The sequence below is a fragment of the Myxocyprinus asiaticus genome, chromosome 10, assembly GCF_019703515.2.
Source record: "Myxocyprinus asiaticus isolate MX2 ecotype Aquarium Trade chromosome 10, UBuf_Myxa_2, whole genome shotgun sequence".
In the NCBI taxonomy this organism is placed as follows: Eukaryota; Metazoa; Chordata; class Actinopteri; order Cypriniformes; family Catostomidae; genus Myxocyprinus; species Myxocyprinus asiaticus.
This window is the reverse complement of record NC_059353.1, coordinates 28,456,896-28,484,427: the sequence shown is the minus strand read 5'-3', so window position 1 is coordinate 28,484,427 and position 27,532 is coordinate 28,456,896. Positions and strand designations below refer to the sequence as shown.

Sequence of the window (27,532 nt, the reverse complement as noted above, 5' to 3'; positions counted from 1 at the left end):
AATTTATGCAGAATATAATATGTATACTCAGGGCCGTACACCCATAGTAAAGTATTCTGGACTCCCTGACCGTATATTAATCTAGGCCCCTTTCCCATTAAAAAATACAGTTTAGAATTTGTTGTGGGGCCCCTGTGGACCTCTAGAGTCATTACCACCTTTCACCCCACTAGCTACAGCCCTGTGTATACTGTGCACAGTATGAACATTTTCTGTATGAACAGAATACCTGGATGACATCTGCCCAAATGTGTAGAATATAACCAGAGCACACTACTATGAATGCTGTATTCAATGCACTTCACCTTTTATTTCCAATGTGACGAATAAATATGAAGCAATATCAACTATGATCTGTTCTCCTTATTTACTGAATTTTTGATCAAACTTCCAAGAGTTAAGACATTTTTACACAAAATTGTATCAGAAATCCACAATAACCAGATTTAAACATGCACTGTATTAAGGTAATATGACAATAATGTACAATACCACTGTTTGAAATACTTGCAATTATAATATTATTTCACTTTTTTAATAGTAAGCAATATATACAGTACATTACGCAGTACACAAATAATTCAGTCCGAACATAGCCAATTACAAAAGGAAGAGGTGTGTAAATGGGCGTGGTTTTTAACCACTTGTCCGTCGGCGAAAGTGACAGGCCTACTCACCAATCCTTGAACAAATAATTATTTTGTTTTGATGGCTCACCCAATCGTATTTGATGGAATGTAAAAAAACGGGGCGGGACTTTGCCAACGTCACTCGAAGCAGATGGCGGTGGTGGCGGTGGCGGGGAGCGGATAGCTGCTGCTGCACTGGCCGGCGGTGAGGAGGGGTTAACGGGGGACTCTCCGACGAGACACGGTGGACTAAAGTTAATAACTTCAAACAAACCCGGAGCTTGATTTAAGCGCATTTAAAAGGACATGACTGATTCATCTGCTGCGTTAAAAGGCTCATATTCTCCCGCTGCGTTCCCGAAGGCCTGAGGATTTGAGTGATTATTGGATCCAGAGTTTCAGCCAACACACAGACAAGCCCTTTAAATGACGGATAAATGCTCGGAAGTCTATTCTCTAAGAGCTGTTTCTTCTGTTCCCGATCTGAACTGCCAAAACGGGTTCGTTTAGGACGAATTCGGACATTGAAACTACGGTTAAAAGGAGGGTTTACCTCAGTTAGCTCTGCGGCTAAAAACTCGCTCATCCACAATGAATCAATATTAGCCGTTAGCAGCAAGCATACACGGCTAATTTAAAGGAATAAATCCGTATTCGATGATCTCGGATCGATATTTTGAATTGATATGCTGTCAGTCCCGTGTCTTACATCCGGTTGTATCGATTACTTGGCTGCTAAAGCCTGAGATCTTCTGTAGCACTGTCTAAATCCATGCAGTCATAGGAACGGGTACTGACAGTAAAGTCTCTTGAATCTCGAACAGTCAGATAGTACAGCAGTAAACGCTGACTCTTTATTTCATGGACCTACATTTAGGTTGAGTTCATTCATTGGATCCATTGATTCATATTTGATGACAGGAGTAGCCCAGGTGTGAGTTTCGCTGGTGTTGGTCACAGAGTAACACACATGAGCAGGTAGAGTGATTGTGTGTATGTGTCATCATGGGGAATACAGTGTCCTGCTGCGTGTCCCCCAGTGGAAGTCCAAAACTGCCCCGACAGTTGGAGCGTCTAGAGGAATATCAGATCAGTACTGACCTGAGCGATGACACCGGTCCATATCTGCAGCACATCAGTGACAGAGAGGTGCCTGACGGTAGGTAATGGTGGGTGGTGAGGTCTAGTGGTTAAAGATCTAGGCACTCTAGGCTTGATTCAGTCATTTTAGTGTTGAAATACCATCCTGCAGAGTTTAGGTCCAACCCTGCTCAAACACCCCTGAACCATCTTATCAAAGTCTTTGGGTAAATTGGGTTTACTTACAGGGTTGAACAGGGATGGAATTAAACTTTATAAGGTGGATCACCAGCAAAATTGAGCATCCCTGATCTAGACCGTTAACTGAAAGGTTGCAGATTCAAACCTCTAAAGCTTTGATCCATGAACTATTACCATTGTGTCAAGACTAGTGGTCGACCGATATTGCTTTTTTCAATAGCTGATACTGATATCTAGAGCGCAGGATGGCTGATATAATTGCCGATAAACATAATACAGTTTAACAACAGCAAATCAGATATGCACAAAATTTCTAAAGTGAAACAAACATTTATGCAATATTTACTCAGATCTGCATGAACTTGAAAAGAAAAATCCTTGAAAACAGAAAGTGTTGGCTATCCATTAACCAATCAATTGGTAGATTTTGGAACTGACACAAGAAAATGTTAATGGGATATTTCACCTCAAAATGAAAATTCTCTTATCATTTACTCACCCTCATGCCATCCCAGATGTGTATGACTTTATTTCTTCAACAGAACACAAATGAAGATTCTTAGAAGAATATCTCAGCTCTGTATGTCCATACAATGGAAGTGGATGGTGATCAACACTTTAAAGCTCCAAAAAGCACAGACAGTCATTGTAAAACTCCAGTGGTTAAATGAGTGTCTTCTAAAGCAGTGGTTCTCAACTAGGGGTCCTCAGCACACTTCCAAGGGGGCCTCAAGATTACTTAAAATTAATTTAAAATAAGAAATATTAAAATAATCCTACTTAATTAAAATGCAAAATAAATAAATAAAACTTTAAGAAGTATGCCTACAAATTATAAACAGACTCTTTCTGAAACTTTTAGAATCAAAAATTATCCATGATTAATTATTTTAATCAGACACGTCTAGTTTTGGGCAAGGGGGCCTTCAAATATTGTCTTGGATAGTGGGGGGCCTTGGAGCCAAAAAGGTTGAGAACCACTGTAAAGCTAAAAGATTGTTTTGGGTGAGAAACAGATCAGTATTTAAGTCCTTTTCACTATAAGTATTTACGTCTGGTCGCTCTCCGATGCGTGTCCACAAGGGGACTCTGTTGACGCTGTCTTTCACGTGACGTAAGCGCGTTGGCAAGCTCACATGAGAAATTGCTTGATACAACCGGAAGTGCAGCTCGATTTGTTTACAAGAGAACGCTGTTCACAAGCTTCATTGGTTTAGCTTTCATTTGAACATGCCAGCACGTGTACCGATGGGTTAACTGAGTTCCCTCGTGGACGCGCATTGGAAAGTGACCGGAAGTAAACAATTCAAGTGAAAAGCACTTAAATATTAAACTGTTTCTCACCCAAAGCGATTGTATCGCTTTAGAAGACATTACTTTAACCACTGGAGTCGTATGGCTTACTTTTACATTGATTGTCTGTGCTTTTTGGAGTTTTAAAGTATTGATCACCATCCACTTGCATTCTATGGACATTCAGTGCTGAAATAGTCTTCTGAAAATCTTCGTTTGTGTTCAGCTGAAGAAAGAAAGTCATGCTTGTCTGGGATTGCATAAGGGTGAGTAAATGATGAGAGAATTTTCATTTTTGGTTGAACTATCCCTTTAAAAATTCTCTTAATTGGCAAAATGGCCAAATATCTCCTATCACTAGTCAAAACACTTAACCTCAGGTTACTCTCGGGTGACTCTACTGTAAGTGTGACTACAGTAAGTCACTTAACAATTTTCATTAGCCCTGATAATGTGGCAGTAAAATATTCCATTCTTTTGTTGTATTTTGTTCTTTTTTTAATCTCGTGTGCCACAGCTTCTTTAAAAGAATTGTGCTGCTGTGATCCGATTCCTTTACATCCTCATCTCACGTGTCAGGTTTCTCTTAAAAGCTGAAAACATTTAGTGCTGTTGGTGTCCTCTGAACAGGACAATCTATGCCATTTTTGGTCAAAATAACAGTTTTGTGAGTAAAAGATAGAGGCTTATGGAACTCTTTAGAGTGATATCTGTTAAGTTTGGGGTGGTGTATGTGATGGCCCCTTTTAGTGTTTGCCTGTGGCTGTTTGCAGGGTTTACTGCTGTTTATTTAGCCTATGCTATTTTACCCTCAGGGGAGATGTAGCTACACACGCAAACAGAAATAACTTGTGTGTGATGTCCATTGCTCTATTTAGAGCAGCATGTCTTCATTAATTTAAAGCACTTTTAACCCTTCTGATTAGAGGTAGGTCAGACAGGAGAATGAATAAGATTCCTACGTTAACTGCCAGAGACGATCAAAAAATGTGTGCCATTCCTGGCATCCCAGTGATGTATATCTTTGGGACAGCTGTGTTCCCTCTCCTTATCCCCCTCTCACTTTTGGGAATATCCATGTGGCACATTCCTTTCATTAACTCAAAGGTTTGAAGTCACTTAAGTTTCTTGAAAAATTCAGTTGTCCTGTATTGAACTGTTTCAGAATATTCACATACAGAACTGTCTCTCTGTGGTGTGCTATGCCGTACATCTGTGTTCTTCCCCTCAATGAGGACATCTGGCCCACTAGCTCTGGAGAGATTGGGCCTGTAGGTGCAGAATAAATGAATCTCAGTTGTTCAGCGCATTAAAACAATAAGCCACAAGAGGCTTGCGTTACAGTGATTTTACCACTGTTAAGGAGTATTCTTGGGTGCAAAGTTTAGTGCCTACAACCCTCTTAAAGGAGTACTACATTTACTCACCCTCATGTCATCCCAGAGGTGAATGACTGTCTTTCTTCAGCAGAACACAAACCAAGATGTTTGGGAGAATATTTCTGCTCTGTAGGTCCATAAAATGCTAGTGAATGGGTGCCAAATTTTTAAGCTCCAGTAAATGATGAGAGAATTTTCATTTGGGGGTGAAATATTCCTTTTAAAAGAATGTTCCAGGTTTAATATATGTTAAACTCAATCAAGAACATTTGTGGCATAATGTTGATTACCACAAAAACGATTTCATCTCATCCCTCTTTTAGCCTATATAAAAAATAAAAAAAAAGTAAACAATTAGCAAACAATGCAGTAAGGTGCTTACAGTGGCCCAAAAGAATGGACCAGGCCATAAACATTAAAATACACACTGTTTCAAAAGTAAAGCCACAAGAAATAAACATTATTCATGTTAGCATTATCTTAGTGTGATAAAATCATTTACTAACTTTATCTGTGCCAAGTTATATCTAATATTACAACTTGGTTTCCATGGCGACATAAGGTACAACCCCTGCAATCGATTTTACCACACTAAAATCATGTCAACATGTATCATGTTTACCTCATTTGGCTTTAGAAAATGTGTATTTTAACGTTTATGGAATGGCTAAATGCATTTCCACTGAAAGTGCCTTACTATGACCACAATTTTTGCTTTTTTTTTTTTTTAATTCATCGAGGGACAAATTTTAAATTTCTTTGGTAAACAACGTTATGCTTATTAAACAATGATTAAAGCCACCAAATTTCAATAAAGGATCGAAATGGTTGAAATTTATGATTTCCAAGGAACATCTCACATTGATAAAATTAAACGAATTATCCATATTTTAAAATAGCTATAAACACGATTATAATAACTTCCCATTTTATAACTGTTTTCTTTTTAACTTTAAATGTTCATGTTGTTATCTGATTAGTTTTACTTCTTTGGCCTTATTCATGAAACATGAGCCGAACGAATTTCTGTGTAAATCGGATATAAAACCGATAAAAATGTGTATGTAAATTGTCTCTTTAAAATGAATGCAACAATTTACATACAAATAGATTAACAAATTAATTGTTTTGCTTGTGTTTCATGAATAAGGCCCATTGTGTGGTTCACCAAGAAATTACGTTTTATTTGAGCGTGTCCACATTTGCAAGAAATATGCTGTTTGTTTTGTGCTTTACCACTAAGCCAGCAAACAAATAATTGGCTCTTGTTTGCTGCCCTTGGATGTTGACTAATTTGCCTTGTCACCAGGCGTTCCTGCACCTCCCTGTCAGTCAGCATTCTATCTCGCTCCAACCCATTGATCTCTCTGGGGAAGGAGTCTATGCCTCAGCTTCAACAAGTGTTCAGTCAATAAAGGTGTCTTTAGGTTAGCCCAACCTAACTGGACTTGTCACTTTCTCTTTGCCATGCTGTTCTTTTCCTCTGGATGGAGATGGCTGTGATTATTTGTGTTGTAAAATGATGTCAAGAATGGTACTGTGAGGTTCTGGAGCTTTTGGAAACTTTTACTTATTAGATCTGTATGTACCTAAATGTAACCCTTGGAAATGATCTCCGTTATGCAGTTATCATAGTTTATTTCAATGCACTAGAGGGGCGATAGTTACATTGTCTTATTCAGGTAACTAACTATAAACATGTCAACAGTTTAACTTTCTCAGGAAGATTCTCCTCAAACCGTCGCCAACGTCAAAGAAAAAAATGACCATAGAAGAAGACAGACTCATTTTGGAATGCAATAACGCATGAAATTGAGCATTTGCGCTCACATACTTTCCGTTGGCATACTTTGTTCTTGAACAATTAATTTCCATTACTTTTTCATGATTTTTCCAGTTGTTCAGATTACTAGATTAGGATTTTTAAAAATTATGTTATATAGATTCCAATCATGAGAAGCTGTTTCTAGTAGGGGTAGGACGATATGATTATCTCAGGATTCGGTTCGATATACGAAATGAGGTTCACAATTTGATATAATCTCAATTTGATATTAAAACACTTTAAATGACAAAGCATGACAAAATTATTTTTTATGAAAAGTATTTGAACAAAATGCACAATTTCTCATTAAAATAGCATCCTTTAATGCACAATATAAATGATCAAAGTTTAAATAAGAGTTTATCACATACCTTTCTCTATAAGAAAATAACACAAACAAATACTTCTTAAAGCTTTTAAAATCAGGTGATCAGGTGCAGAACAAGCAATAGAACTGAACAGAACCTGTCCTGAAAAAGTATGTGAAAATGTATATTTTATTTATTTATTTTTTTTAAATAATTTGTCATAATTATTATAATCACATTTTAACTTTTTTAAAATATAAATATTCTACAAATCAGGGCTCCAGACTAAAAAAATGACTAAGGAGCCATTTGCTCCAAAACTGAAACATTTAGGAGCCAAATGGCTGTTTTAGTTGCCACATAGCAGAATTGCTCGATTTAGATTGTTGTTCAAAAACTAAGATTGAAAGCCAAAGAAAAGACAGCTGCTTGCTCATTAATAGTGTGTTTAATACATAAACTGTATAGTTAAGTGCACAAATTTGCATTCCCCTTTTGTCTCCTAAGTTTTCACACTTATTATTTTATTAATTTATACAAATATAAGAGATAAAATATCTTTGTTCTATTTAGTAATGCCCTTCAGAATCTACATAACAGGAATTTACATAAAGTATACTATGCATATACTGTAGTAGTCTTGCCTTCTTTCTTTCTGATTAACAGTTTTTATTGATTCACACAATTAACAAAGAAAAGCAAAACATATATTCACAGAATCAACATTTAACCCCCACTATTACCCCTCCCCCTGCCAATCCCCAACCCCACCCTGACCCTCAACAAACATCCCTATGGTCACACTTGAGTATACACATACACAAAAATAATAATAATCACACACATTTAAAACTATACTTCTCTCTCCACTGCCCCTCCCCGAGAGCCCTCCAAGAACGCCTAATAGCTGCCCCATTGCCTATCAAATGAATCCAAGCTCCGAAGCCTTCTACATGACATTTCCTCGAATGCCTCCACCCTCGCCAACTCTGTGCACCACTCTTGAAATGAGGGCGCTCCAGATGACTTCCATCCCCTTAGAACAATCTGTCTGCCAATCTTAACACTGATTAGAATTTTTTATTTGTTTATCCCCTATATTGATGACCGCCCCATCGCCTAAAATACAGAGTCTGGGGCAAAATGAAATTTGAGTGCCCAATACGTCACACATAAAACTCTGAACCTTCAACCAAAATTTTTGGATCTTAACACACCACCAAAAAACATGGGCTGTGTCTCTACCTTCTGATTGGCATCGCCAGCAAGTGGGTGTGTCCAGTAGAATCGATGTAAAATGTTGAATTACATAAGGCGCACCCTTGCATCTCTAGATGCAGACTTGACATTTTTTTAGAATCCTAGCCCACAATCCCTCCTCCAATACCAAGTTTAAATCTTTCTCCCATAATCTCTTGATAGAAGTTAAAGCTCCATCCCCCAGACTCTGAATTAGCAGGAAGTAATACACTGATGCCTCATGACCTTTTCCAAAAGCAGTAATCACCACTCCCAGAGTATCTGCCGCTTTAGGGGGATGTATGCTACTCCCAAAAATAGTACAGAGCAGGTGGCGCAGCTGTAAATACCTAAAGAACTGAGATCTGGGAATCCCAAAATATTGAACCAAATTTTCAAAGGATCTCAACACTCCACTCTCATATACAGTTGTGCTCAAAAGTTTGCATACCCTTGGAGAATTGGTAATATATGTACCATTTTTAAAGAAAACATGAGTGAGCAGGCAAAACGCATTTCTTTTATTTCTTATGGGATTCATATTCAACTGTAGGTTATGACAGAATGGCACAATCATAAAATGAAACATGGCAACAATGAAAAAAATTAAATGACCCCTGTTCAAAAGTCTGCATACCCTTAGTTCTTAATACTGTGTATTGCCCCCTTTAGCATCAATGACAGCGTGCAGTCTTTTGTAATAGTTGTCTATGAGGCACAAATTCTTGCAGGTGGTATAGCTGCCCATTCGTCTTGGCAAAATGCCTCGAGGTCAGGCAAAGTATTTGGTCGTCTTGCATGAACCGCACGTTTGAGATCTCCCCAGAATGGCTTGATGATATTAAGGTCAGGAGACTGTGATGGCCACTCCAGAACCTTCACCTTTTTCTGCTGTAACCACTGGAGGGTCAACTTGGCCTTGTGCTTAGGGTCATTGTCATGATGGAAAGTCCAAGAGCGTCCCATGCGCAGCTTTCGTGCAGAAGAATGCAAATTGTCTGCCAGTATTTTCTGATAACATGCTGCATTAATCTTGCCATCAATTTTCACAAGATTCCCTGTTCCTTTGGAGCCCCAAAACATCAGTGAGCCACCACCATGCTTCACAGTGGGTGTGGTATTCTTTTCACTATAGGCCTTGTTGACCCCTCTCCAAACATAGCGCTTATGGTTGTGACCATAAAGCTCTATTTGGTCTTGTCACTCCAAATTACAGTGTGCCAGAAGCTGTGAGGCGTGTCAAGGTGTTTATTTGTGGCATTGGCGCAGTAAAGGCTTCTTTCTGGCAACTCGACCATGCAGCTCATTTTTGTTCAAGTATCGTCGTATTGTGCTCCTTGAAACAACCACACCGTCTTTTTCCAGAACAGCCTGTATTTCTCCTGAGGTTACCTGTGGGTTTTTCTTTTTATCCTGAACAATTCTTCTGACAGTTGTGGCTGAAATCTTTCTTGGTCTACCTGACCTTGGCTTGGTATCAAGAGATCCCCGAATTTTCCACTTCTTAAGTGATTGAACAGTACTGACTGGCATTTTCAAGGCTTTGGATATCTTTTTATATCCTTTTCCATCTTTATAAAGTTCCATTACCTTGTTACGCAGGTCTTTTGACAGTTCTTTTCTGCTCCCCATGGTTCAGTATCTAGCCTGCTCTGTGCATCCATGTGAGAGCTAACAAACTCATTGACTATTTATACACAGGCACTAATTGCAATTTAAAAAGCCACAGGTGTGGGAAATTAACCTTTAATTGCCATTTAAACCTGTGTGTGTCACCTTGTGTGTCTGTAACAAGACCAAACATTCAAGGGTATGTAAACTTTCGATCAGGGCCATTTGGGTGATTTCTGTTATCATTATGATTTAAAAAGGAGCCAAACAACTATGTGATAATAAATGGCTTCATATGATCACTATCCTTAAAAAAAAAACTTTTTTTTGCATGATCAGTCATATTTTCAAAATCAATGCCAAAATTTCACAATTTCTGCCAGGGTATGCAAACTTTTGAGCACAACTGTAGGTCACCGAGTGTATTAACCTCCCTCACAATCCACTCTGACCAGCAGAAAGGGGACTTATTAATACATAATTTTGGGTTCAGCCATACACTTGGGCAACATTTAAATAAATGTCTGAATTAAACACTCTGGACACTTTTGTCCATACCGAGTGCAAATGCGAGATAACGGGGTGTAACTTAACTTCTCCGATTAGTTTGATATAAAGTCTTTGCTATGGCGAAATAGCGGCTCTCTCAGGTGGAAGCAACCAGTAAGCCAAATGTCTGAGACCAAATGCATAATAATAAAACTAAATCTTGGGTAGGCCTAGCCCACCTTTGTCAATCAGCCTATGCAACTTACTGAAATGTAATCTGGGATATTTACCATTCCAAATGAAGGACTTTGCTACAGTGCATCCGGAAAGTATTCACAGCGCTTCACTTTTTCCACATTTTGTTATGTTACAGCCTTATTCCAAAATGGATTAAATTCATTATTTTCCTCAAAATTCTACAAACAATACCCCATAATGACAATGTGAAAGAAGTTTGTTTGAAATCTTTGCAAATTTATTAAAAATTAAAAACAAAAAAAATCACATGTACATAAGTATTCACAGCCTTTGCCATGACACTCAAAATTGAGCTCAGGTGCATCCTGTTTCCACTGAACATCCTTGAGATGTTTCTACAACTTGATTGGAGTCCACCTGTGATAAATTCAGTTGATTGGACATGATTTGGACGACAGTTAACAGTGCATGTCAGAGCACAAACCAAGCCATGAAGTCCAAGGAATTGTCTGTAGACCTTCGAGACAGGATTGTATCAAGGCACAGATCTGGGGAAGGGTACAGAAAAATTTCTGCAGCATTGAAGGTCCCAGTGAGCACAGTGGCCTCCATCATCCGTAAATGGAAGAAGTTTAGAACCACCAGGCCTCTTCCTAGAGCTGGCCACCCGGCCAAACTGAGCGATCGGGGGAGAAGGGCCTTAGTCAGGGAGGTGACCAAGAACCCGATGGTCACTCTGACAGAGCACCAGCATTTCTCTGTGGAGAGAGGAGAACCTTCCAGAAGAACAACCATCTCTGCAGCACTCCACCAATCAGGCCTGTATGGTAGAGTGGCCAGACGGAAGCCACTTCTTAGTAAAAGGCACATGACAGCCTGCCTGGAGGACTCTCAGACCATGAGAAACAAAATTCTCTGGTCTGATAAAACAAAGATTGAACTCTTTGGCCTGAATGGCAAGCGTCATGTCTGGAGGAAACCAGGCACCGCTCATCTTCTGGCCAATACCATCCCTACAGTGAAGCATGGTGGTGGCAGCATCATGCTGTGGGGATGTTTTTCAGCGGCAGGAACTGGGAGACTAGTCAGGATCGAGGGAAAGATGAATGCAGCAATGTACAGAGACATCCTTGACGAAAACCTGCTCCAGAGTGCTCTGGACCTCAGACTGGGGCGAAGGTTAATCTTCCAACAGGACAACGACCGTAAGCACACAGCCAAGATAACAAAGGAGTGGCTCCGGGACAACTCTGTGAATGTCCTTGAGTGGCCCAGCCAGAGCCCAGACTTGAACCCGATTGAACATCTCTGGAGAGATCTGAAAATGGCTGTGCACTGATGCTCCCCATCCAACCTGATGAAGCTTTAGAGGTCCTGCAAAGAAGAATGGGAGAAACTGCCCAAAAATAGGTGTGCCAAGCCTGTAGCATCATACTCAAAAAGACTTGAGGCTGTAATTGATGCCAAAGGTGCTTCAACAAAGTATTGAGCAAAGGCTGTGAATACTTATGTACATGTAATTATTTTCGTTTTTTATTTTTAATAAATTTGCAAAGATTTCAAACAAACTTCTTTCACGTTGTTTGTGGAATTTTGAGGAAAATAATGAATTTAATCCATTTTGGAATAAGGCTGTAACATAACAAAATGTGGAAAAAGTGAAGCGCTGTGAATACTTTCCGGATGCACTGTATGCTATCAAATTGCTTGAAATAAGAGAGGGGGACATCTATATGGAGAGACTGTAGCAGGTAGTTGAATTTTGGAATACAATTCATTTTAATAACATTAACCTTCCCAATCATAGATAAATATAATAAAGCCCACCTGCCTACATCGCTCAAAAACCTTTTTATTATGTTGTCAAAATTAACTCTAACTAAATCACACAAATTTGCTGGGAATAAAATACCCAAATACTTAATTCCCTGTTTGGGCCACTGGAAGCGCCTGGCTGAAAAGCCGTTACCGGGCAGTACATTGTCAGAGCCAAAGCTTCGGATTTAGACTAATTAACTCTGTATCCCGAGAACTTAGAAAATGAATTAATAATTCTGTGGAGGCAAGGCATAGATCTAGTAGGGTCGGAGACGAATAATAAAATATCATCTGCAAAGCAAATAAGCAAAAGCTTATGCGCCACACCTCCCGCCACCACCCCTGGAAAATCATCCTCCTTTCTTATCGCGGCTGCTAATGGTTCCAGGGCAAGACAGAACAATAATGGGAAAGAGGGCAACCCTGCCGGGTGACCCTATCCAGAGTAAAATAATCTGAAATTAATCCGTTCGTTTGTACCGCTGCTACCGGGTGTCTATAAAGTAACTTAATCCAACCAATAAAAGTATTCCCGAACCTGTACATTTCCACAGTCTTAAAAAGATAATCCCATTCTAGCATATCAAATGCCTTTTCGGTGTCAAGTGAGATGGCAGCGACCGGAGTCTGATCATTCGCCACTGACCATATGATATTGATGAAACGCCTAATGTTATCAGAAGAATTATGGCCCGAATAAACCCCTCCTTATCTATATGTATAAGAGATGTCATAACTTTACTTAATCGGTTATCCAAAATTTCTGACAATATTTTAACATCTAGCTGGATCAGGGAAATTGGATGGTAACTCTTACACTCGCTTGGATCTTTGTCCTTTTTAAGAATCAGACTGATCCGGGCTTGCATCATGGTTGGTGGAAGCTTTCCATTCTTTAATGATTCTGTATAAACTTCTAGCAAAAGTGGAGCCAATTCTGTAGCATAAGATCTAAAAAAACTCAGTGGTAAAGCCATCTGGACCCGGAGCCTTGCCTGTAGGTAAGGCCTTAATTACCTCGCGAAGCTCCTCCAAGGTTATCTCAGAATCAAGAGAATTTTTTTGATCAGCCGTCAGTTTAGGAAGTTCTAATGGTTCCAGAAAGTTTCTAATATCCTTATCAGTAGACGAAGACGTGGAACTGTAGAGATCAAGATAGAATTCTTTAAAAGCAATATTAAGATCAATGGCTGAGGTAAATATTTCACCACCAGCAGATTTCACTGATGGAATGGTAGAAAAAGACTCTCTCTGTTTTATATATCTAGCAAAAAAATTTTCCTGCCTTGTCCCCCAATTATGACTGTCTTGCCCTGAATTGCCAAAACTCCATCTACCGTGACAAAATAGTATTATATCTGTATTTCAATCGGGCCAGTTCTCTGAGGTCATCAGACGACATTTGGCGCTTCAGCTCTGCCTCGGCACTTTTAATATTCCCTTCCAACTCCACGAGTTCTCGTGCTTTGGATTTTTTGGTGAATGAGGCATACTGTATGATCCGGCCCCTAAGAACCTCCTTAAGTGCCTCCCAAGCCACAGCCACAGAGGATACTGAGGACCAGTTGGTCTCCATATAAACATTGATTTCAGCCTTTAACATTTGTTGGAATTCAGGATTTTGCAAAAGGGATACATTAAATTGCCAACTATATGATTTCCTTTTCTCCATATGTGGCAACACCTCTAAACACACCAAGACATGATCTGAGACTAAAATGTTTCCAATTGAGCAATCAACAACAGATGAAATGAGGGACTTAGATCAGCGTAATGACTCCCCTGCACTTACTCGAACTACCACTATAAAAAAAAAGCCCACCCCATATCTTTCCAAATTTTCCAGCTTCCTGCGGAGAAAGATGCATTTCTTGAAGAAACACTATATCATATTTATTACGTTTAAGAAGAGAAATATCCTTCCTTCTTTTTATGGGGGCCCCAACCCATTCACATTCCACGTGGAGAGAGACAATCCACTCATATTAACATTTTACATTTTGACATATAAGAAAAAAATAGATTGTGTGTCAAAAACAAGATTATAAAGACCACATTCCAACATTAGTGCACCCATCAAAACTCGAACATCCCCCAGAAAAAAAAAAAAAAAAAAAAAATCAATCACGCTTCTCTCTTGTCGAATTCACAAAGTCTGGGAACAAGAAAATTGTGTGGCTCTTCCAAGAAAGCCTTCCTTTACTCGCCTCGCATAACTCCTCCAATTTCTCCCAGACACGCTCCAAATCCACCTTGGTCGCTAGCAGATAATTACCTCTCCGATGAGTTAAGGGAATCGATCTGTTTCTCGACATCCCCCACTCTTGTAACTACATCAGTAAACATCGCCTCCATGGCAGTGATCGATCGACATATCACAGCAAGATCCTCCAAGTCAGCAACGACCTTCGTCAGCATTGCTGATATGTTCAGCATCTCTCGCCGCATTTCCCGCACCTGTCTGACTAAATCGACTCCCAGGCTCGCGGCCTCATCGGGGGTGTCAGCTTGAGCACATAAGTGTCTTTCAATGTCTCCAGAGCCCGAGGATTTTGAATTTTTTGACATATTGTCCTCCTAGAACAGCTATGGAACAGAGTGTATCAAATCTCACCGGTTTATGTCATAAAAAGTATTAAAACTAGCAAAGTGTACAGAGCTCGCCGTTCACATGTCCGATTCTCGCATGGCGTCACGTGACCGCGATAGAGAGATCTTTGTTTGATTTTTAATCACATTAACAGAAAACAATGTTGCAAATGTCAAAATATCGAGTTTTGCCTATATGGTTCATCATGTTTTTGGTTCGCAATATATTGTATATATAATATATATATTCTAGGCAGCTAAGTATTATAGAGCAGAGCATAACTAGAAAAATGTATATTCACTAGCTCCATGACTGTTCCATGACTTTTCCATGACGTTTTAAGATTTCACTAATTTTTATGACTTTTCCAGGATATTTTAAAATTCCCTGATATTTCCAAATTTTCCATGATGGTGGGAACCCTGGTACTTGGAGTATGTTTCGGGCCATAGACTTTAGGGAGACTTTCAAACTCTAACCATTAAGCTTCTGTCCTGCACCTGGGCTACACCTCCTGCCAGTTTTGCAGCTCCCATGATTTGTTAGTACCGTTCAAACAACTCCTTGGAGTTTGTTTACTGTACAACTTAGCAGCACTGGAACTAAACCTTTGAAACTGTCTACGCTGAATTTCAGGGGAATACCTCTATTGGCTGATGCCAGACACCTTTTCATTCCAAGACTTAGGCATAATCCTGAATCCTTATGAGATAAAGGTGAGATCATCTAGACAGTTGGAAGAACATCTTGCGTCTCTGATTGATGTTTGCACAGTTCACTACAACAGACAAAATCTTTAAAATCTTTAAGCTATGCCAACACTTTCTCCTTGGGCATTCAGCATTTGTCTTGATGTGTGCTCCCCCTGTAATGTGTTTGGCTGTAGTAAGATTCATTTTGATGCACTGACACGGTTACTGTGCCGCATGGCAGTGTGGGAAAGGGTGTGAGGTCCTGTGTTCTCCAACATTGCCCATACAATGGCTGCATTGTGCCTGCTGCGCCCACCACAGGGGCCAAAGGGGTTGCAGTATGCCGCTGCCAATCAGTCTGCATGCTCTGGGTTGGATGACGCACCCCCTTACTTCCCTTGTTGGGGAGGTGTTTTACGATGTTGTGGAATGAAGCTGTGTTAATGTCAAAGAATGCAAAGAATGCATCTTTTTCAAATTATTTTGTTTTTCTCTGGCAAAATGATTGTTCTTTTGAAGAACCAAGCTACAAGTTTTAACAAGAAATATTTGTTCTGTTGGAGGGTTAGTTAACAATCTTCTAGTGCCCCTTTTGCATATTATTTTTAGCTTTGACTTATATTATTGGACAGATGTAGTGAAGAGAGGGATAGGAAATGTTAAAGGGAGAGAGAAGGGCAATGGGATTTGGATAAGTTGCATGCAGGACTCAAACTTATCACCCACATGAGCATCACGTGTTTGCAGTAGTTGTGCTAACCACTGCACCAAGGCTTTGATAATCTAGTGATATTAAAGTTTGAAAGTTAAAAAGTTTCAAAGTAGCAGAATAAAAACATTCATAACTTCATTCATATTTTAGTATACGGTGCACGCACATCTCCACCCATCCTTAAATAAGTGTTTCTATTTCCAGTTGTCCCAATCTGTTGTTGATTTATTGATCCATTGATTGTAGTTTAATTCTGTCTTTTAGATTTGGCATTAGAGTCCAACCCTTCAGATCATGCCCAGGCCAGCACGATTTTTCTTAGCAAGTCACAGACAGATGGTAAGTGTTTCTAACTTGAAAACATCATAATAAGTTATCATATTCAAGTGTTAAATGACCTTTAAATTAGCCAAGTTACTATTCTGTAATAGTCTTGTAGTGAGTTGAGCTGTTATTGAGCTAATCGTTTCATTTTAGAACCTAGATACCTAGCTGGATATTATTTAGTATGCTGACCCATTGTTAACTGGAAACCGGCACAGCTTGTCAATATTTTATTAAAATTTTTATTTATTTTTCTAAACTCTGCCTTTCTCTTTTTCAGTTCAGGATAGAAGGAAAAGCAATCACATAAATCACGTAAGTGGTTATGGGTTGATACTGATTATATGCTGGAATGTTTTTCTGTGCATTAAATGTTGTTTTTTTCTGCAGGTCTCTCCTGGTCTGCTCTCAAAGAAATACAGCTCCTGCTCAACGATATTCATTGATGATAGTACAGTTAGCCAGCCAAACCTGAAAAGCACAATCAAATGGTCAGTAACAGTCCACTGTTTGTTTTAATTGCATATTTTTGGGGGGAACTAGTTTGGTTGTATTGTTTTGCATGCTGATCACCTTTCTGTCTCATTTCTGTTTGCAGTGTTACATTAGCAATATATTATCACATTAAAAACAGGTAAGTTTCACTATGTGTTGTTTTTTACTCACTAGTTGCAGTAGCAAACAATTTGACCTATATTTTATGAAGTTTTGTATGTAAAATTTAAATATTTACAGTGGTTTTAAACAATGTATTTAATCCATTTTAGGGACTCTGATAGGTCATTGGACATTTTTGATGAAAAAATGCACCCCTTATCTGTAAGTAACTACACCTTTATCTTGTTTCAGTCACTGCATTTACATTTCTTTTTTTACTCAAGTTATTGCCACTAGCAGCAGATGATGAATTTTACATTACAGGCCCAGTGAAGTGTTCCAGTGCTGTTATACTAAATATCAGCACTCTTGGAATGCAAATCAGATTAGAGGACCACAGTAACTTACAAAAGAAAGCATTTTTAATGGATATTTTGTACATATTGGCTTAAGATATGTAAATATTCTACCTTTGGCAGAGGGAGCAGGTTCCTGAAGATTACTGCCACACAGACCCCGAACACAAACTCATCTATCGATTCGTCCGGACGCTGTTCAGCGCGGCACAGCTTACAGCTGAGTGTGCAATCGTCACTCTGGTAAGAGAATGGTAGTTGCCCCAACTCTGAATCTGTATGAAGGGGTATTCTTTTCTAATCAAAATTTCTTTCCATCCAAAAGTAATATGTGCTGGTTATTTCACAGAAATAACTCACAAAACAAAGCAGAATGTACAGTTCTGCTTGTTAATATCTGATGTACTTGATACTACGTGCCTCGAACAAAATTAGCCTCCGAACAAGTTCTGGTAGTGTCCGAAATGTTGCATTGTAGTCGTGCAGTGTGACTGCTCCAACAGGTCAGATGAGATAACCCACTCCTCACTCACACACCGCACTGTTTTTGCTCCTTGGCAAGAAGCCTGTTCCGTGTTTGCTCCATAGCTACATTTGTGCCCAGTCAGTGTTCTTTTTTTTTTTCAATTTATTTTATAAAAAAATGTATTAAATACACAGAAATTACTTGGAGAAAAATGTGACACTTCAGCAATATGAAAGCATAGTTCTCTGAATTAAATTAAAGCTTACTAAATGAAAATAAATAATCACGTTTTCTTTGGACAACTTTATTTTAATATTTTACTTTTAAAAGTTTTACAACGTCTATAAACTTTTTTTTACTAGTTTAGATTCACACCACTCCCATTTCATTTTAATCTATTTATAATGGTAGGCATATATGGTACATTTTAATTAAATCAGCAGTTAAAATTTGATACAAATATCGAAATATATCTGGTGTAGTTTAATGTAGGCTACTGTGGAAAATCATGTTTGTGCAATGTCCATACATTTCCAAGGGCGATCGATTATGATTAGCCTATAGGCTATGAGTTTTCAAAATGAGTATAGGTTAGCCTACTAATCTTGAAGAGGGAAGAGACATACAGTAACCCATCTTTATTTTTTTCCCTTATGTCAGCGGAACACTTTGTCATGTTTTCTAGCCACATGTCTTTTTAAATTCCACAATAAATCTTGTAGTAATTACCTCCACATGCTTGCATTCATCCTCTTCATCTGCAAATCCTTGTATTTATTTGTGATCAGACTCTTTCTTATAGGCTTATTTGACAAAATCCATTTTTCTATTTAACATGCGTTATGCTCATGATGGAGGGGTAGAAATCTCTGACACTCTGTCTTTAAGAAGAAAAAAAAAATAACGCTCCTCTAGGCAACTCACCCTGCTTCGCTCCCATTCTGCACCACTCACATACACTGATCGGGACAATTGGGACCACAGTCTTGGCTACGATGTGTATCATACTGTCTTACATAATGTCGCACAGTGTGCCATGACTACCCTAGATCTCAATGTGTTTATATCGTACAGTCTGACAAGCAACAGTCATAAAGGACCGTAAAAATCATACAGTGTGCACTTGGCATAAAGGCTGCCAGTCAGATTGGATCTGCTGATTTTGAGCTTGTGTGCATTATGCATCAGATGGTCAGTGAACACGAGACAATGAGGAAAGCATAGTGTCTGACAGAAAGCAGCAGGTATATTTGGCCTTTGATTTTTGATTGAGGTGCCTTGGCTCATGGTCACTAGAGGGCAGTAGAGAACCAGAGAATGAATCTCTTTACACCATTCAACCTGTCTTGGTCCCAAATCAATTTCAACCTCGCCTGTTTCCTAAAAGTAAAACATGTAAAACATTTCTCACCTACTTCACATCCAGTCACACCATTTGATAGTAAATAAATGTGCAAAACGGACAATGATGCATCCTTTATCGAAAGTTGCGCTGAAGAAGAAAAGTCTGTTGAGAGCATACATGTAAATGTACACACTGTCTTTTGATACAGGTATATTTGGAGAGGCTGTTGACTTATGCTGAGCTGGACATTTGCCCATCTAACTGGAAGAGGATTGTGTTGGGAGCAATCCTGTTGGCCTCAAAAGTCTGGGACGATCAGGCTGTGTGGAACGTAGACTACTGTCAGATCCTCAAAGACATTACTGTTGAGGACATGTGAGTAAAAGAGAGGGAATAAGATGATATAATCACTGCCTCAGGGTTCCCACAGTTGTGGAAAACCTTAAAATTGATTTTCCAAGCCTGGAAAAGTCATAGAAATGCATTTAAAGTCATTGAAATTTGTATAGTGAATATTTCTTTCTGGTTATGCTCAGTTCTAAAATGGTGCAATCTCTATAACAATTTTAAAAGCCTTAATATCCAATAATCCAGAATGACTGGTAAAGTTATGGACATTAATTGGTCAGAAGATGTGGGAACCCTGCTGTCTATTCTTAAAATATAATAACTCATTTGTATGGTAGAAAACCTGTAAAACAAAAGGTCTTTATATACATGAATGCACCATGCATTGAAATTGTGGCTCACTTCATTCTTCTGTCAAATCATCCCATTCTAAAATTACTACATGCTCTAAACATCCCATATCCCTTTTTCAAAACCTTGTTTTCTTTTTGTTTGTTCTCTAGTCTCAATATCCATATAAATGACAGACAGGATTTGTGTGTACGTGTCTGTTTTTGTGGAATTCTACCTGATTGTGAATGTTAAAGGCCATGTCCCTCTTCTCTCCTCTCTGCCCCTCTGCTCTATTTTCATTCCTTTCATTGAAGCTGTCTTTGTCAGCCTCTGGACTGGCGTGCTTCAAGTGCTCTCAGAGCTCCTCTACAATGGTCCAGGCTCTCTCCCACTCCATTTGTTACCCCTAGCGACCAAAACCCCACCACCTCTACCCATACCCACCTCAACCTTATGTCTGCTCTTCCCAAAACATTTGGGATGCTGTCTCCACAGTGACTGTCTTTGTGTCTGCACTTAGACGCAGTAGAGCATCTCTATGATAGTTTGGGGGTGTAAAAGATACAAGTAAATTGTTTAGAGTTCACTGTATTATAATATTGTATTTGACAGTTATGCACATGAACTATGATTTTAAGTTCAAATAGAAATGAAAGTGTATGCTTAGGTGCCGTGACTGGTCTGCCTTTCGTGTTTGTTTGTTTTTTACCATTTTCACCATAAATCAATTCATAATAGTCTGGGATGTGACAAATATTACATGTAGTGTCTCAAAATGTCATATCTTCATATACAAGAATTGGAAAAATGCTGTATAAATTGGTTTTCAGATGAAGTTCAGCATGTCACTTTGCTGTCACTGCTTGACACATCATGTACCCAATAATACCCAATAATGGATTGTGTTAAAATTCATTAAAAAAAAAAGTACTCGTGTCAGTGATGATTTCATATTGTAAAACTATGGTATTTTGATATATACTGTGGTACTTATGGTACTGTAAGGTACTTCAGAGAATACCTTTATGGTTGTGTCCAAACACCATGGTCTCACTATACTTTGTTTTCCTAAAATAATTTTCCCGTGGTGTTTTTATGTTAACATGGAGCTTTTTTGTAAGGGTAACACTAATCTGTTTCATTTGAACAGAGATTATTTGCTGCAAAATCCGATCTGTAATTTAGTCTTGATTCAGCTTTTGTTGTATTTTAACTTTTATCAGGACCTTCTTAAAAGACACATTGCTGACTAATCGAATCTCATGATCCATTTGTCAGGAACGAGATGGAACGACATTTTCTGGAGCTGTTGCAGTTTAACATTAATGTCCCGGCCAGCGTCTATGCCAAGTATTACTTTGACCTGCGCTCTTTGGCAGACGACAACAACTTGAACTTTCCCTTGGAGCCTCTGAGCAACGAACGTGCTCAGAAACTAGAGGTGGGCAGCAGATCTCCTTAACAATTGGAAGAAAGATTACTGGATGTTAGGTCATATTTCCTGTTAATTGATCAATTTACATGGAAAATTCAAAAAGCAGTTCCATTGTACTACATAGTTGAAGGTTCTGCCCATTAACTTGTATTCTTTATCCCTTAGGCTATCTCAAGACTATGTGAGGATAAGTATAAGGATTTGAGCAAGGCAGCCATGAGAAGATCGTTAAGTGCAGACAACCTAATTGGCATCCGCAGATCCAATGCAGTTCTTTCTTAGAGCTTTTCCTCTGAACCGTCACCGTTCCAAGCCAGAGCTCAATGGACGAAACTTGTTCTACATTATCTCCCTGCCTTTGGCTGTGACGTTATGCCAGCCAATAGACCTTAAAAAAACACTTTACACAACCGATGCAGAACAACATAGAGAGAAAACAGACTGTACTTTTTTTTTTTTTTTTTTTGCTTACTATGTAGGCTACTAGCTGTGAACTTTGTCAGTTTTTAATTGAAATCATTTGCAGATGGGAGTATTTTAAATAAACACTAATCATGTAACAAGTCTTTGTTTGAAGACTGTGCTTTGCAGGTCACTTGAACCAGCAATTTTTGTTGCATCACATTTTTGGTGTTTTAATATGTACAGCTCTTTCTTTCACTAAAAGAGCCAATTCATTTCTTGTTTGGACCATATCCATTTTAAATGATATGAATAAAGTATGTTTTAGTGCCCGTTAAAAAAATAAAAAAGGGCTGAAATAGAAAAGTGCTCAACAAAACACCAGAACACAAATGCAGTATCGGGTAGGATTTGTTTTTAGATGAACGGTGTGAATTTCCTTTCCCAAAATTGCAATGAAACTAAAAGGAAGCACAATAAATGATTGACCAAACATTTGATTTGCAGGTTTGCAGATTGCTCCTCACTTTTATTCTCTACCAGTAAGAGAAACAAAAACATGTAAAAGACACTTTTCATAAATATCTAAGAATCTTTTTAACATTGTAGCAGGGAATTTGATATTTTTTACTGAACAAAATATGTACAAAGTTGCAGTCTGGACTATTAAAAGAACATCTTTTATAGAAGTATATATACACACCCAGACTCAACAAAATTGTAAGTAATGCAGAGGAGACAGACTAGATGTTCAGCTTACAGTTCACTTGGGATAATTTTGAAAAGCAAAATTCAAAAGAGGTGAAGTAATTTCTACACCAGTTTGTACAGTAAAAAGAGACCAAAATATTTATATTCGCACCTTAATGCTCACTTGAAGCTCTTGGGAAAAATAGACATTTACACAGGTTTACAAAACCAACATGGTTTTACAGATGCATACCCAACACAGGATTAAAAATCCAAAAAAAAGCACTGGAGAAATGACATGCAAAATATAAAGACTGGATCATGATGCTGGACAATAAAATAATAATAATAAAAAACAATATTTAGAGAGACATGCTTTTCAATGATTTGAAACCAGTCTTTCCTTTAAAAGAAAATAAGAGTGTGGTTGGGTAAACTTGTTATGGCTGCTGGGGTAACAAGTAAACCTCATTAGAAAATTTAACCACTGACCACAAGAGGGAAGTCAAGCTCAGATTACAAAACTATTTACTCTCCTAACTGCCCTACTGATCTTGGAAATACACATTCTACAATTTAACACGGTCCAATTGATGCTAACCAACAATCTATTATCAGTGGGAAAATAGCTCTGATAATCTTTGAAATACAAGATCTGCAAAGGGACAGTTAAGGGACCCTCATAAACAGTCAGTGAGTGTGGACCTGTTGAGAACTGCTTGCAACAACGATTAAAGTCATGCATTTGAACTTTTGCTATAACTGTCAGATATTTTTCACGAACACTATGTTAAAATAAGCATTTCCTCCCTTCTCTTACATTTTGTACTCCCACAGAATAAGCAGAAAAAAAAAAGTGTTGTTCTCACTCACTGAGATTGGTGTTAAACTGATGCTACAAAAAAACATCCTACCCACATCCTGTTAATATGCAGATAAAGTCACAAACACAACAGAGCAACTGTTACCTGCAATATTTCAATGTTCTTGAATAGCATATTTACATGAATACACAAATAAATTAAATATCTCTAAAAAATCTTTAATGGAAAAAGTGTAGCATTTCATCTGAGAACTGTTGTGGTTCATATAATGTATTGGCCATTTTTTCGCCATTATTCATGAACTAAAAGCCACAGACAACAACATCTAGGATGCTTGTGACAGTTGTTAAATGTACACTGATTATCTTTAACCTCACATGAACTGGTGAGACAATGTAGACACATTTTCATTGTTTTACAAATTAGATCCATGAATGACAAAATCTTGACTACAATAAAATAAGAGTCTGTAAAAATCCTTCATAGTAAATATGTGCCTTCCATCAACTCTTAGTGTGGAACATGTAGAGCTGTTGGTACAAGGTTGAATAGACACCTTCTCACTCAGAGTCATGACATGTACACTTAAGTCACTCGCTTGAAAGATTTATGAAGGATTAGGGTTATCTAGCCAATGATCAGACATGTGATGAGGGTGCTGATTTGTGGTAGGTCCCAGTGGGTGCTGTTCCGGCTTGGGCTGTGAGGGCAGTACTGGCCTCACTGTACATGGACGAGCCCGATACGGGTGGCTTTTGGGTTCTACAGGGGACATAACGTGCCACAAAGCACCTCCACGATTCCAGAGTCTTCCCTGACCAGATCCATACACCTGAGGTAATGCCCACCACCAGATACATGAAATACTTTAGCATGAAGACAGCATAGTCCGGACCCATGCCCAGCCGCTGGCGCTCGGACGGGCAAGAACAGGCCAGTGCCCTCTCCCAACCTGACCTGTAATGTTGCTCATACACCAGGCACGCAACCACAATAGTTGCGGGCACTGTGTAAAGGACGGTAAAAAGCCCAATCCGTATCATTAGCTTCTCCAGTTTGTCAGTCTTAGTTCCTCCCTGCTTAATGACACTACGGATTCGGAAGAGTGAAACGAAGCCAGCGAGCAGGAAGAGGGAGCCAGTGAAGAGGTAAACAACCAGTGGTGCCAACACAAAGCCACGCAGGCTCTCCAGGCTCTGGTTGCCAACGTAACAGATGCCAGCCACAGGGTCGCCATCCACCGAGCTTAAAGCGAGCACAGCAATGGACTTGACACTAGGCACGAGCCAGGCAGCGAGGTGGAAATACTGGGAGTACCCTGCAATGGCCTCATTTCCCCATTTCATTCCAGCAGCCAGGAACCAGGTGAAGGAGAGCACCACCCACCAAATGGAGCTGGCCATTCCAAATAAGTATATGAGCAGGAAGACCAATGTACAAAGGGCTGGACCCGTAGTGTCATAGAGGATGTGCTGTTGATCGCCAGAGCCCTCACAAGCCACCCGCTCATGGCCTGCGAGCAGTCGTACAATATAACCCAGCGACACAAAAAGATAACAAGCAGCCAGGAAGATAATGGGCCGCTCAGGATATTTGAAACGCTCCATGTCAATGAGAAATGTGGCCACAGTGGTGAGCGTGGAGACAAAGCACAGCACCGACCACAGGCCAATCCAGAAAGTCGTGAAGGTGCGCTCATCCTGGGAAAAGTAGGGCTGGTGGCAAGGTAAAGCACAGTTGGGCAAAGAGCCAGTATGTACACGGTTATATAGAGGGTGTACTTCTTTTCTGATGGCCACCAGGGGGTCTCGGCAACGGCACTCACGATCACACTTCTGCGGCAGTGCAGATTTCGCTGTGGCTCTATGCCTTGGCGTTCCTTTGGGGGTGGGTTTGGGGAAGGAAGGAGACAGAGTTGTGGTCTCACTGCTGTTCTGGTCCATACAAAGCAGATCAGCATCACCCAGCATGGGCAGCTGCTCGCAACTCATCCGTTCCGGCCATTCGAACCCATACTGGATCATTAGTGGGGAGCAACCTCTCTTTGCCCTCTCACACACAGATCTGCACGGTGGCAGGGGCTTTTTGTAGTCCTGAAGGCATATGGGGGTGTACATACTGCAGAGGAAGAAAAGCAAATCCGGGGAGCAACGAATCCGGACAAGTGGCCAGAACTGGTGCACCTCCAATCCAACTTCCTCCTGGGTGTCATGATTGAACTGGTTGGGCATGTAGGTGTGATTGTATCCGATGCCTTTGCACATTGGTACAGTGATGGGCTCGCACACTATATCCTTAGAGGCAGCGTCACCGAGCCGAGACAGTTGAGAAAGCAGCAGAACACGTAGCCAAATCCCAACCAGGTGCATCCCTGAGGTCGCCATGGCGAAATGATGCTTATCTGCAGGTTTCCTCATACTGCAAAAAAAAAAAAAAAAAAAAAAAAAAAAGTGAATGTCAATTCTTGAGTATTTTCTCAGCTCAGCTTTTTCCCTTCCTTTCTTTCTCTTTTTTTAATTTATTGCTGCTTTTCGGAAAGAAGAAATCCCAAAAGGAAACCTTAATTGCTCCAGCAGCATGTCCACAGTCCACAAGGTTGTAAATCACAGTGAAGTTTCATTCCAGACACTGCGCGCGCTTGATTCCAACTGTGCGCGTGCATTTCAAACAGATCATCATTCTAAACACGGGCTGAAAATAAGAGTAAAACAAGATGTTTGTTTAATTAAATGGTTAAATGAAATAGTATTCCACTTTATTTTGGAGAGAAATTTAGCCATAAAAGTAGAACTGCACGTCTGAACGTACCGTGGTAAAGCACGCGCATCCGTGGACTGAACTGTCAATCATTCACCAAACAAACCGTGTAAAGGGCGAAAGTTCATTCCCCGCAGAAAATGTGTAACAAAGTAACATTTTAAACCTCGGTTTCCTTTCTGCTCTGCTTTAAATTCCACATGGCAGGTGAATTCACCCGATGTTCCGGCGGAAAGGTAAAAAATTCACAACCAAAAGACGCCAAAAGAAAACAAAGAGTGCGGAAAACTGACGTTCAAAAAAAAAAAAAAAAAGAAAAAGAAAAATAAAAGGTAATTTTATTTAGAGTATCGGAAGATTTTCTAGACTAAATGTAAAAAAAAAAGATATAATAAAAAAAAATAATAATAAAAATAAATTCACCTCTCGTATTAGTGTTCAGGGCAACAGGTTTCAGGTGCTTCCTGCCATTTCCTTCCGTGTGTTTCCAAACACAGTCTGTTCACGCACTTTAAAATGTATCAACTCCACAATTTTAAACGAAACTCTTTATTATTTCTCAGATGCTGAGCGTGTGTTCCTTACCGTTGGTTGCGGAGCCAGTAATTACTCAATCCGTAGAGGTTGAGTGGAGTGAAAATACTCCTCCACCGATGACACGCCCACAACTTTCAGGCCCCAACCCCTTTTCACCAGGGGCCATTGACAATCATCTGTGTGGAAAGAACTGCCCCATCCATCCAAATCTGTCTGTCTGTCTGTCTGTCTGTTTGTTTGTCTGTCTAGCTCAAATCAGTGCAATTTGTTTTAACAGGTGTCATTTCCTTGTGTGAAATTCAGCTTTTAACCGCTTATACTCTCAAGCAAGGACATTAAAATATATAATGCATTCGACCCCTAAACTGAATTTAGAAATGTATACCAGGATAAATTGCTTAAAGGGTTAGTTCACCCAAAAATGAAAATTCTCTCATTATTTACTCACCCTCATGCCATCTAAGATGTGAATGACTTTCTTTCTTCTGCTGAACACAAACAAAGATTTTTAGAAGAATATCTCAGCTCTGTAGCTACAAAAAGTAGATAAAGTCAGCATACAAGTAATACATAAGTCTCCAGTGATTTGATCAATGTCTTCTGAAGCGATCCAGTTTTGGGTGAGAACAGACCAAAAAATAACTCCTTTTTCACTTTACATCTTGACAGCAGTCTCTTTGGCGATCATGATTTCAAGCTCGATTACACTTCCTAGCACCATATTGACCTGTTTCATGTGACGTCACTGTATGACCGCGCCGCCATGTTTATGACCAAAATTCCATATACCTTCAGAAAGCTGCGCTGTGGGATGCGGCAAAAGTCAGCGAATTTTTTTTTCTATTTATAAATCTTGAAAAGGTGATACTGCTGTGTAATTACTAGAGACAAAATTTATTTTTTCTTTCAAAAAAGTATCTTTTAAGCGACGAAGAGGGAGAGCAGGGATAAAAACACTTGTGGGTCTTTGTTCATTTATTTAGACATGTCAGTTATCTGTACACGTGTCAATTATACTTATAACATCATCGATTCGGATATAATTAAACTGGAA

General features: G+C 39.3%; 2 protein-coding genes across 6 annotated transcripts; one reads left to right on the top strand and one right to left on the bottom strand.

Annotated features, from left to right (window-relative positions):
• Positions 1 to 753: 753 nt before the first annotated feature.
• Positions 754 to 22,142, top strand: LOC127447131 (cyclin-Y-like protein 1). Of its 4 annotated transcripts, none has more exons than XM_051708741.1 (10): positions 767 to 1,788; positions 16,329 to 16,403; positions 16,669 to 16,703; positions 16,779 to 16,879; positions 16,987 to 17,022; positions 17,156 to 17,207; positions 17,465 to 17,584; positions 19,361 to 19,527; positions 21,112 to 21,274; positions 21,434 to 22,142. In XM_051708741.1, exons 1-10 carry the CDS (start codon positions 1,635 to 1,637, stop codon positions 21,548 to 21,550), a joined length of 1,020 nt encoding a protein of 339 aa, XP_051564701.1. In that variant the 5' UTR covers positions 767 to 1,634; the 3' UTR covers positions 21,551 to 22,142. The 4 variants fall into 4 exon arrangements, with proteins under 4 accessions (XP_051564703.1, XP_051564700.1, XP_051564701.1 ...); XM_051708742.1 differs by lacking the exon at positions 767 to 1,788 and adding an exon at positions 5,841 to 6,009; XM_051708740.1 differs by having other exon boundaries at positions 766 to 1,788; positions 16,669 to 16,879.
• Positions 22,143 to 22,165: 23 nt separating this feature from the next.
• fzd5 (frizzled class receptor 5) lies at positions 22,166 to 26,533 on the bottom strand. Of its 2 annotated transcripts, none has more exons than XM_051708724.1 (3): positions 25,993 to 26,533; positions 25,744 to 25,875; positions 22,166 to 25,602 (listed from the first exon to the last, which is right to left on the bottom strand). In XM_051708724.1, the coding sequence occupies exons 2-3, from the start codon at positions 25,761 to 25,763 to the stop codon at positions 23,823 to 23,825; spliced, it is 1,800 nt and encodes a 599-aa protein (XP_051564684.1). In that variant the 5' UTR covers positions 25,764 to 25,875; positions 25,993 to 26,533; the 3' UTR covers positions 22,166 to 23,822. The 2 variants fall into 2 exon arrangements, with proteins under 2 accessions (XP_051564684.1, XP_051564685.1); XM_051708725.1 differs by having other exon boundaries at positions 26,365 to 26,533.
• Positions 26,534 to 27,532: the final 999 nt, after the last annotated feature.